We start from the raw sequence: 12,089 nt of genomic DNA, 5'->3' as shown, positions 1-12,089 counted from the left end.
AAAGAAAAATATCAAATGACCCTAATCAAAATAGCTGGTCATTATGCAGTTATTAAGAACTGTCTATTCTAATAGAGATCATTCCTGTATGAAAAAAAAAGCTAAAATACTTAAGGGGGAATAAATTGCTGCAATTCTATTAGCATTGAAAGGCAAAAGGATGTGAAAATAGAGGTTGTGTGGCGTTTTTCTGGTGTAGATATGTTGGCTTTTTCTTTTTTTAAAAAATATATTTCTAACCCTTAATAGTTTTGCATTTGGTTATTGTGTTTCAGACTGTTTGAAGTTTCCTCAGAGCCAGACTAGAAAAATGAATCTTCAAATTATGTTCTTGCAACGTGTCCCTTTCTCATTTCTGAAAGCTCCTTCTGGATGCGGCTGTACTTTATGTTGCCTAATTTTTAATTGAAGTTTACACTACACTAGAAAGTTTTGTACCAAATTCTCACTTCCCTTTCCCCTAATACTTAAAATTTATGCTTTTTTTTGCATTTGTTGAAAATACTTTTTTTGCTATATGACTTTAGACTTTTATTAAATACATTCTTTGGCTTGCTCTCTTTGGAGGGTTGTTCTTTAATGTCTCACTTGCTTTGTTCCAGCAACCTGGACTAAACAGGAGAGGTAGGCAGGACTACACCTCATGCTGCTTCCAGTGTAGTACAACTTGTTTGCTGTTTTAAATTGAAATACTAAAGTCAGCATATGCTAAATGGGTCACTTGCTGGCTCCGACAGAAGGTCAGATCTGTGCACAAAAAGCAGCAATGGGCAAAGCTTCCTTCTTGCAGCAAAGCAGATGTGACAGATGACTGATGTGACAGTCATCTCCAAGTGGTTGTGAGCAGAGAGAGGAATGACCAGGGAAATGGTGACGAAAGGACAGAATGCTCATTACCTCCTTGTGCACAAATATGTGTTCCAGACATCATTGGTATCAGAGCAGTTGGAGGAAAAAGTTACATAGGAAAGTTTGGGAACATGGGATATACATTTCCTATGGTCAAATGGAAAGTAGAGATCAATTGTGAAATTCCAAAGACAGGACCATCCAAAATGTCTGTATACATAGATAATCATAATGTATAGGCATTAGTGGAAATTTATTTTAAAATAATAATTTTGTAATTTGTCCTTCAAAAAAGCCTATGTGCAGCAATTGTATTGAAGAAAATGGAGTTTTTTGTTCTAACGAGTCCTTTTTTTTTCTATTTCAGATGCTATCATTTTTTCAGGGTTTGTTCACTTTCTATCACCAGGGATATGAACTTGCTAAAGACTTCAGCCATTACAAAACGGCCTTGCAGATGAATATACAAAATGTAAGTTGAGTCTACTTTTGTGAGTAAAATCACTTGGTGAAGTTGCTGCATGTGCAGTTCTGTATTGCCAACCCTTAGAGTTCCATGTGAGTGCATTGCCTGTGAATTTTGGGGATATAGTGCCATCTCCTGGATAACCAACCACATCACTGAACAAAACAACACTAATTCTAGTGAGTCCTTTGTAATTTCTAGTAATACTGTAAAAAACAAGCATGAAGTAAAAGGCCTCCACTCCTTTTTTACTTTTTTTTGGAGATAGAAAGTATGCAAGGATTATTTAAAATGAATGAAGTCTGTTAAAAATGCATAAAACACTGGATAATTGAGAGTATGGCTAATGAAAGATTAACTTCTCAGTGTTTTGGGTGTGCTTTGAAATTGAGTATGTGGTGGTCATGCCTGAGAGTCATTTCCCTGTAGGGTTACATTACCCATAACTAAGAAAAGGGAAGAAAACCAGCTGGTCACAGCAGTGTGGAGTTTGTCTTGCAGCAGCCCTTTCAAACAAGAACATCCCTGTTGGTTTGGGGTGCAGAACTGTGTAAGGAGACTTGTGTTGGCACCCATTGCCTATTTGACAAAATGATCTGTTCCTTCAAGGACAGGCAAATGGGGCCACCACTAGTTTAGTGTGCCCTCATCCCAAATCTCCCAGTGTGATCTGGACTGGGAGAGCAGGAAACAAGGTGAAGGCTGGAGCAGTGGGACTGAAAGTTACTAGTCAGATGGTCTGTTTGCTTCCTTGAGATTTATGAAGAATAAATCTTGCTCAGAGGAACTTGGGTGTGCTAGAGGCCTCTTGGTAGGAAGCACACCACACACCTTACTGCAAACAATCAGTTCCTGGTGGTGCATTTGTTTTGTTGACCTCTGAGGGCACCTGGAATTAAGACACAGAAACTACTTCTTGGAGAGGACAGTCTGTTTTTAGAAATGGCTTAACTAGCAGCGAGGTGGAAGGGAGGATTACAGCTGTTGTAATGCATAGTGACATGATTTACGTGTCCAGTGTCCATACCATTCCTTTCATTTTCTTCCTGTATGTTCAAGTTTCAAGTTTCCTTTTGAGCTGTTGTTTGGTTTGAGAAAGAGAACTGGTTAGTGGTAACTTTGTAAGCAGACTTTTGTAGCAGAAGTCAGTGCTTGTGGGGAAAATGTCAGACCAGACTTGCTTCTTCTGTGTGCTTGACAGAGTGAGGAGCAGCTTAGAGGGGAACTGATGCCAGCTGAAACATGAGAGGGAAACTCTGGTACAGTTTTGAAGAGCTGGGTTTCAGAATGCAGATGGAAAAGAGCCAGTGGAGTGATCTGAAGAAGTGATGAGCAGTAATAAAGTAAGCTAATCTCAGCAGCTGCATTTTCAATTGACTGAATGGCAGCACACTGTGCCCCACCAGATTCTGAAGAGCTTGGGCTTTGCAGCTCGAGTTTTATGGACAGACAGAGGCTGTAGAGAGAAGGCAGAACAAGGCTCAACAACTATCCAAGGTAAAAGGAGAACAGAAGGAAGCATTTGAAAAGGTGATGACATGTTCTCCTCTGTGCTGAAGACCAGCAAGACACCCCAAAGAAAAAAAGAACTGGGGTCTGTGGTACAGCTGAGCTGCTGGCAGAACACTGGATTGATGGGTTAGAAATTGAAGGGTACAAGATCCAGTACAGACAGCCTAGCTGGATATGGAAGTGATTAAAGAGTTGCCAGTATAGCTGTAGTAGTTGCCTTTCCTTTTATTCAGGTTGTCTTTAATGTGAGAATTATCCTTTGAATTTCCTCTCCCCACCCTACCACAAACCCTGCCTTCCTCTCTGCCCATCTCCTCCCCTCAAATGAAAGAAAGTAAAAGACTGACCCCAGCCTTGTAGCCCAAGCTCTAGAAAGCTGGTTCTTCCAAAAGTTGTGCTATCTTGTATGCTTGTCCTGGGGAAAAGATAAAACAGATGAGGCCGAATTTTCAGAAAAATAAAGATGCTTTCAGAAAGCAAAAAGGCACATAAGCATGCATCTGGAACTATGTGCTTTCCTCAAAACATGTGTACCAGCTTGGATTTTAAAGTGTTTTTCAGTGTTTTCAGCTTGGACAGATGCATATGTAGAGAAAACCACTTATTACCATGATTGTTGTTGTTTTATTTGCTCATTTACCAATTACCAGTGTTTTTCAGACCAAACCAAAGAGTTTCCTGTGTCAGATTGTGAGCTACTCTGTTGTTTCGTGTAGTCCTGTCATATAATTTGTGGGTGGCATGGTTACTTTCTGGTTGTTTTTGCTAATATTCTGATAAATATTTCTCTTCCTGCTGCTTGCAGACTTTGGAATAATTCAGGAATATTCAGGAATAATAATCAACTGGACTTTCAAGTTTTTTTAGGTTGTTTTTGCATGCTTCTGCTTATGTGTGGTCCAAACATTTGGCACATATATAGTCTCAGTCTGTATACACTGTTGATGACCTTCCTGACAGTTTTTCCTCAATTACCACAGAAAATCCTCTACTTCCTGACAACAAGTAGGAGTCTCACGAATTAAGCCAATATATGTAGTGATATTTTTCTAAGGAAATTTCAATATTCAAATTCATTTTGCACTCAGTATTTCACTTCTCTCTGAACAGGTCAGTGCATTGTTTCAAAACCTACTCTGTCAGTCTTAGTGTGTTTTCCACAGTCACAGCAGCTGATATCTAAACCTCACTTTTGAAGAATATCAGAAAACTTGGAGAGTGAACACATATATGGGAATTATGCTTTAAGACTAAATGTCCTAAAATGGCCTGTATCATTGTCTCTTTTTGCAGTTATTTGTGGTGGGTTGGCCCTGGCTGGATGCCAGAGGCCTGCTGCTCTATCTCTGCCCTCTCTAAACCTGCTCTTTCACTGCCCTCCTTAGCTGGAGAGTTTGTGGATCAAGAACAGGACAGGGTAACCAACTACAGACCTATTAGAGGCAAAACAGACTTGACTGGGAGAATTCAGTTTAATTCATTACCACATTGGAGTAGGAAAACCCAAATCTTAAACACACCTTTGTATCAGCCCTCCCTTCTCCCTCAGTGGTGCAGGAGAATGAGGATTATGGTCAGTTCAGCACACGATGCCTCTACTGCTACTTCCACCTCAGGGGGAAGACTCCTGACACTCTTCCCCTGCTCCAGCATGGGGTCTCTCCCACTTGAGACAGCCCTCCATGGACTTATCCAATGTCCACAGGTACTTAAGGGGAATCTCAGCTCTGGCACCTGGAGCATCTCCTGCCCCTCCTTCTGCACTGACCTTGGGGTCTGCAGAGCTGACAGAGTGAGAGTATGTGAGAGTTCCTCTCACATACTCTCACTCCATTCCCTGGCTGCATTTGGCATTGTGTGGTTCTTCCCTCTTAAATACATTATCCCAGAGGCTCTACCATGGTCACTGATGGGCTCAGCCTTGGCCAATGGCTGCTCTGTCTTGGAGCTGTCTGGCACTGTCTCCCTGGGACAGGGAGGAAGCTTCTATCACCTTCTCACAGAAGCCCTCTCTGTAGCCTTGCTGTGCAAACCCAGTACATGACTCCTATCAGCCAGGAAAAGTCTTTCTTCCACTCTCCTTACCAAAGAGTTTTTGCTGTCTCGTTTTAGACACGAAATCGTTTTGAAGGAACAAGGTCAGAGGTAGAGGAGCTCATGAACAAGATCAGAAGAAATCCTCAGGAACATAAAAGAGCAAATCACTTCACGATGGAAGGCTACCTCTATGTCCAGGAAAAAAGTAAGGTGTATTTTGTATTCCACAGTGCACATATTGGGCATATGGGCAAGTCTTGTCTCTACAGGTAACACGATGATCCAAAGAATTTACTGTTGATTAAAGAGTCATCTAAGTATATTTTCAAAGTTTTTAACAGCATTGTTACTCTGGCTCATAAAAAGAATATTGAGCTGAGAATGTGACAGGTTTTAGTAAAAATGACTGAATTCAGGGAAGTTTTGTTTGACGAAAGAATGGATTTGATCTTATTTTTAATCCCTTACTGATGACCCCCTCTAGAACTGTCAAACATTTGTTCTCAGCCAGCAAGATGAGTTGTCAAGTTAGCCTCTGAAAATTTGGCTTGTTGAATATGATGAAATTGAGTGTCATTTCCTTGATTCATTGATACACTTTCATTACCTAATTGTGATGATAGGGTCAAATAAAGCAGACTATATGTTAGGTAGCTGGTGTTAAAATTCTTGCTGTGAAGGTGCATGTTGCATAAATCATATCCTGTCAACACTTCAAACAATTATAAATCTTTCTCACACTAGTAAAAAAGCCAAACAAGATGCAGAGCTCTTGTTGCTCAAGGAATGACAATTTATTGTAATTTATTATTTATTTTAAAACATTTTGCATAAATCATGTTTTTGAGATGTTTGCCCTTATAGAGTGAAAAGATTCATTTGCAGACCTGTTTTTTAGGAAAAGCTAAGTAATAGAAGTGCAGAGATAGAAAGGGTCAGAATCCAAGTTTGAACACTTGGCATTATGGTGCAAATCTCAGCAATACTCTTTGCAGTAAGCTGGGCTCTAAAGGGAGTGTCTTCTGTCTAGGGTATGCACTGATTAATAGGAGAGACTTCTGGTGTGATCAGACCTTAATCATGAGATTGTTTAGAACTTGTAACAGAGGTGTGGTAATCTGTGGTTATTCAGATTACCAAGTATAAACCAAATTACCAAGTATAAACCTAGCTTTCTGTGTTCTTCTAAATAAAGTCTCAAGGGGGTATTTACTTTATAGGGAAAAATTATTTTGTCTGTAACAGAGAGAGAAAGATACATTAATAATTCTTTCCATTTGTCATTAAGCATAAGGGTGAAGTACAACATGGATTGTGTTTTAGAATATAAGCAGTGGTTAACATTAGTATGATGTTGTATAATATTCTTAATTTGTACCTTTGCTTTAAATACTGCATTATTAGGAATTAACTAGGACTCTTAAGTATCATTTTAGAAAGCAGGAGAGGAGAATGCAAAAAGTGGAAAAAGTACATACTATTTATTGCTTTTGTGTTATGTAGGGCCTGCTCCCTTTGGTTCCAGTTGGGTGAAGCACTATTGCATGTACAGGAAAGAGACAAAGAAGTTTTCCATGATCCCATTTGAACACAGATCAGGAGGCAAAGTTGTATGTATATTTATGTATTCTACTCTTACACTTGTCCTGTATTAAGATCAGAGAATGTGTCAGATAAGATTTCTCAAGTACTTTCCCCCTCTACCCACCTCGCCCCTTTTCTCATCTTTCCTTATGCAATTCAGTTTGCCATTAAAGGACATTAACCCAAAGGACATTAACTTTCTATTAAGTTATTAATAGATAAGAATTCTCCAGACTTTGCAGTTGCATCCTTTCAGGAGAGCAGAGGACCTGGCACAGATAACATGCAATGTTTCACCATTTAGAATCTTGTTTATGAGGTCTTTAACTTTCTAAAATATAAATCAGGAAAATATAACAGACCTTGAAATTTCTTTCTTAAATGATTCAGAGTTTTCTTTGGAGATTTAAATGCTAGAAGTGGAACTAGAAAAGTGGATAGGAATATAGTTTGCACTGATAACTGAATGTAATTTCAGCTATCTTTAAAAGCATCTGAAATATTCAAGACCCAAGACTTTGTTTATGTTTAAATGGCTAAACTACTGAAATAGTTGAGAATTGATTACCTTTAAAGATGACACATTAAATGAATGTATTTGTAGGGATACAATTTTATATTGTATCCCTATATTGATGGGAAAAAATGTGTTTTGTTGCAAAGAAAAAGGATATCTGAATCTGGAAACTGAGGCTTGAGTCAATATGCCTGTAAATGCAGCACCCTGCCCTGTCTTCAGATTTGGTTAGGAGATCATGTTGTTGGAATTTTATCAAGTTATTATATCCTATTAGTTTCAGCAGAGGGGAGATGACTTACATAATTTTGAGGACTCTGTGTATTTACGAATATATTGAATTTGGAAGAATCTTTCAAAAGCTTTGGAAAACCTGATGTACTGAAAATTAGTAGTAATTGATTTCCTTAATCACTTCAGTACATCTCTGAATTTTTTATCTTAATTTGCTCTAGTTGTAATAAGCCATTTTAGTTAGTAGAGTATATAGTATATGTGGCTGAGCATTCAGCATTCTAAAACACCTGTGAAGCCATTTCTGCTGTATTAAAAGACCTCCTACTTGGAAATTCCTGCAGTTACTCCTTCAGTGACAGCCTTCTATGTCTGGAGATGCTGAATAAGACAAGAAATAATTAAAATGTGCAGTTAATCCTGATTTAATCTGGTACAACTCAGGCAGCATTCACAGATGAGTTTGTGATTCCTGGCTAAAATAAGATCCTGGTGTTGGTTTAGAAGAAGGAGAGTTGGTTCTGTAAGACATGTTACAGACAGTAAAGAACACTTCCTTTGTTCTCTTTGGTGTAGCCTTTACTATGGCCTTTACTATGGAAATCACTGTGGCTGACATAAAATGGGAGAAGTCTCTTTGAGTGTTTATATTGTAACCAGTGCAAAATATTTTTGTTAGTTTAACTTACTGTGGTGTTGAGTCATTCTGTAAAGTACCAGCTGAAATGGACTCAATATTTTTAGATTTATGTCCCAGAAATGACCATAGAATTTATGTTATTGAGTAGAAAAGTGAACTGCAAACATGGGCGGATTCTTTTGCAAGTGTCAGTTTTCAGTACAGCTTTTGCCATTCAATATGAATTTACCTTACTTGCCTTGTACAGCTGGCTTGCTGGAGCTTATAAAACTTTCAAGAACTGGGTCAAGCTTATAAAAACTTTCTTTTCACAGGGTGATGCAGAACTCTTTGTCCTTACATATTGTACCAAAAGAAATGCAGATACAATAGACAGGCGATTCTGTTTTGACTTAGAAGCTTCAGACAGGTAAGCTTGTGAAGCACCCTAGGAAGAACTCTTTTCAGGTATAATTAAAACTACTGCAAAATTACTGTTGTCTTTTCTTCTGATTTCTTCAATCCTCAGTGAGAGATCCAATGGGAATGGTCACTTGAGGAGCAGGCAAGCACTGCCATGGCTCACTGGGTTTTACCTCACCTGTGTGTAGCAAAAGCAGAGAGGAACTGAACTGAAATGTAGACATTGCCTGAGCTCACATTAAAGAAAAGCACAGACAGAGTTAAGAGGAGCTGTTAAGAGCTATCATAGTGAAGAAACATGGCTTAAATTGAAGTACATACAGCTATGGTGAAAGACTGATTGCAGTAATAATTTACGTAGTCATGACCACATTGTCACTCCTGTGTTCCAAAATAATAGGCTGCTGAGGAGATATGCAGCATTTTCAGATTGAAATAAGGGTATTTGGATTTTGAGGCTTCTTGTGCCTGGTATAATCATCCACTGCATCTTGAACGTTGTTGCCACTGTCTTTTTGAAGCATCACTTGTTTGCTCTATTTCTAAAGAAAAGACTTGCTCATCTTTTTCTCTAAAGGACCTCAAAATTTGATAAACATTGTCTTTCAACAGTGTTCTAGTCTTCCTTCATTTATGAAGGTGAGGGTATCCAGCTTCATAAGGTACTCCAAATAAATTAGGCCATGGTAATGCTACATTCTTTTGGTGCAGAAATGGATTGTATCTGGAATTAAATGTTAGATAAAAATTAGTGAATTGCTGCTGAGTTTTTGCATCCACCCCCTCTAAGCTGATTTTAATCTATATGTTTGCTCCTTTTTTACACCAATTAACTACATGCTAACTTATTATATAGTAGGTCTTCAAGTTTTATTGGCTTTTGGGTTTTTTTTTTGCATCAGATTCTTAGTGTTTTTCACTTCAAAAGCAGCAGGGTCAATGCTCTCAGGCCCCCCTGTCCTGTGATGGCTCATGGTCTGCAGATATGTTTGTGATTATGTGCTCAAACTCTAATCAGCATCTGTGCTGAGGTTGTGTGACCAGTCAGACTGGCCAGAGGTATGTTCATTCCTACAACAAGCAATGGGTAAAGGGATGTGAAACTCCCACTGCATCAGAAAACTTCTAGTCCACATGGCAGATGCAAAGATGCTCTTTTACAGCTCAGTTGATGTTTTTTGTCACTCTACAGCATGGTTTGAACTTGCATTTTGAGTTGAGGAGGATGTGGTTTAGCTATTCTAACGCTGTGTCCCAACAGTATGAAATGAAATAAAGATTTACACTCCAGGCATCAGCTCCTCTTGGGTCAGTGTATTGATTGGTCAGTAGGGATAACAGATTTCAAACTGAGTCTGATAAAACTGCTGAAAAGTAGCGTGAGAAATGTCAGTCTGTCCGCCTCTGTGTGTCATCTGCTCAGTGGGGTATCTGGAGTTTATACAGAGGTGGATGGAGAGCTGGGTTTCCTTGATCCTGCAAAACACTTTTTCATTCTCTTCTCTGGTAAAAGGGGGAAAAATCTAGTTCCTCTTTCTCTCTTGATATAATAGACACAATTTGATCTGCTGTGACCTTGATATCAGACATTTTTCTTTTAATAATATATGTGTGTAGTGCTGAGATGTTCCCATGGAGATTGGTTCTGTGCTGCAGGCCATTAGCTTGTTTCCTTGGTATCAGTTCAGGGCACACTTATCCTTCAGCTTGTCCAAGTTAAAAAATAGCACAGGGATTGACAGCTGGGCATGGGATTTTCTCCAGTACTATGCTTTGAGAGGAGGCAAGGTTGTAAAATTTTAGGGAAGACTTTTAAGTAGCAAACATTCAATCTTGTGTGTGACTTAAGCATAACTTTGAGCTAGCTAAAATAATTTTGAGCTAGCTAAAATTTACACATTTTTCTTTCAACAGGAATGCTGAGATGGCCGTGTTTTCTTTAAATTCTGATATTTATGGCTCTCAGGGTGCTAAGATTCTGGTTAAATCTCTGGGAAGTGATACTTTTTTCTGTTTCTAGTACTCCATCATGTTGACTTGAAGCAAGTGTAGGGAAATTTAAATCTTAAGGAAAGAGCAGAGGTCTTCTAGGATAGGAAAAAGTTACTTTATTGATAAAGAGCATTATCCTTCTGAAATACTACCTAGATTTAATTTTTTTCCAATACAGGACAATGAGAGAAGCTTTTGTTTCCTTTGACTTTATTTTGAAGACATATAAATGATATTTCATGCAGCACATATTGAGTTTGATGTATTGCTTCTAGGTTGATCCTCTGATACCTTGACAACTGTAATTTAGTGAAAAGAACTGAATGGTTGCAAACTATGATCATTGTTGCTGCTTTAAAGATGATTATATATTGAGTTAACAAATCCCATTTTTCATCTAACAACAGTGCAAGTCCAAGTTTATTTACAATTCACAAAATTCAGTAACTCCAGCAAGTGTAGGAATCAGCAGGTGATCAACAATGAGCTATTTCAAATAGTTTGACTTACATTAATTTTCCTTTTTCCTCCTGTTTTCCCTATTTCTTACTGCATGTATCACTTCTATATCTTTTATTTTCAAGATCAGTGGTGTTCAGTTATTAAGCAAAAGAAAATGAGCCCTGACTTTTAGGACAATGGGCTTTTGCTTGTAGTTGGAAATAGAATTTGACAAGCATTTTTTACTTGTTGATGAATGCAGTTACCTTGTGTTGTTGGTACATTTGCAGGCCTGGAGTTCCTGTCACCATGCAGGCATTTTCTGAGGAAGACAGGAGGCTGTGGATGGAAGCCTTGGATGGAAAAGAAGCTGTAAGCATAATTTTAAAAATATTCTTTTATAGTGTAGTGGGGAATTCTCTCACCCTCTGCTTTCTGATCCCATTTATACTTTAATAAACTGGCATTATGTAGTTTGCAAAATGATAGATTCAATGAATAAAGGATAAAAGTGAAATAAAACTCAGGAGAGATGAGTAACTTGGTAAAGCTCAGTGTAGATAACTGCTAATGCTGATATGAGAATTTTTCATTGTAATGACAGCATCAATTTTTATAAATGGTTTCCCATGCCAATGATAATGTTGGTGTTGTAGAAAATGTCTAGTATAAGCATGTTCACTTAGTCTTATGCTGACATGCTGCATTCCAGTGGCAAAACTTGCATGAGTGAGTTACTATTTTATTATTATTTTATTATGTTATTATTTATGGTGTTATTATTTTATTCTTTAAAATCAGATCAAAAAGTTCTTATTAATGGGACTGAGGTTGTACATGAATTTGCTTAATTTCTGCCTCTAATCAGGAAACAGGTTTGAAATGTTGAATTGAAACACACTATTTATTCTTACAATGATAAATGTATTGGTCTTGTGGGCCAGGAATGATGGGGTTTTCTAGACAAAGACACAGTCACGTGTCTGCCCCAGTAGTTGTTTGATTGACCTCATTGTTACACTGATCTGGTTTCATTTGCAGAGGTGTTTATTACCATGACAGGTTGGCTGAGCTGGACTCCCCAATAAGTTGAAAACTTCTGGGAAACCTAAATTGGAACATAAGTCCCAGGAATCATCACATTCTTAATAATTTAAATGACCTTGAAACTGCGGTAATTTAACCTGCAGACAAACATAGGAACATGGAGCACATAAATCCCTGTTAACTGGCTACAGCCAGTTCAGTGGCTGTATCTGTTCTGGGGGGCACAGACCTCTGGTCCTGCTGTTGGAGCTGCTGGTGGGGCTATGCTCTGGCTGTAATCACCTGCATTTGTGCCTACTGAGCATTAAGAGTGAGTGTATCTTCTTTTTCTGGTTTCATGAAAGTCTTTAAAATAATTTGTCCTTTTT

The 12,089-nt window shown here is 38.3% G+C and overlaps 1 protein-coding gene across 2 annotated transcripts in view; it reads left to right on the top strand.

Annotated features, from left to right (window-relative positions):
* The window catches only part of ARHGAP10 (Rho GTPase activating protein 10), a 137,715-nt gene that overhangs the window by 60,565 nt on the left and 65,061 nt on the right, over positions 1–12,089 (top strand). For both annotated transcript variants that reach the window (XR_011679894.1, XM_071431479.1), the window contains exons 7-11: positions 1,217–1,321; positions 4,940–5,069; positions 6,368–6,474; positions 8,154–8,248; positions 10,965–11,046. Coding sequence is in view for 1 of the 2 variants with exons in the window: in XM_071431479.1 (XP_071287580.1) it covers positions 1,217–1,321; positions 4,940–5,069; positions 6,368–6,474; positions 8,154–8,248; positions 10,965–11,046 (519 nt within the window). In the remaining variant the exon portion in view is untranslated. The remainder of the gene's footprint in view (positions 1–1,216; positions 1,322–4,939; positions 5,070–6,367; positions 6,475–8,153; positions 8,249–10,964; positions 11,047–12,089) is intronic.

The sequence above is a fragment of the Agelaius tricolor genome, unplaced genomic scaffold, assembly GCF_023055355.1.
Source record: "Agelaius tricolor isolate 1412-34295 unplaced genomic scaffold, bAgeTri1.0.p SCAF_8, whole genome shotgun sequence".
Taxonomy (NCBI): Eukaryota; Metazoa; Chordata; class Aves; order Passeriformes; family Icteridae; genus Agelaius; species Agelaius tricolor.
Note: the sequence above shows the minus strand (reverse complement) of the source record. Positions and strands in the feature narration are given on the sequence as shown.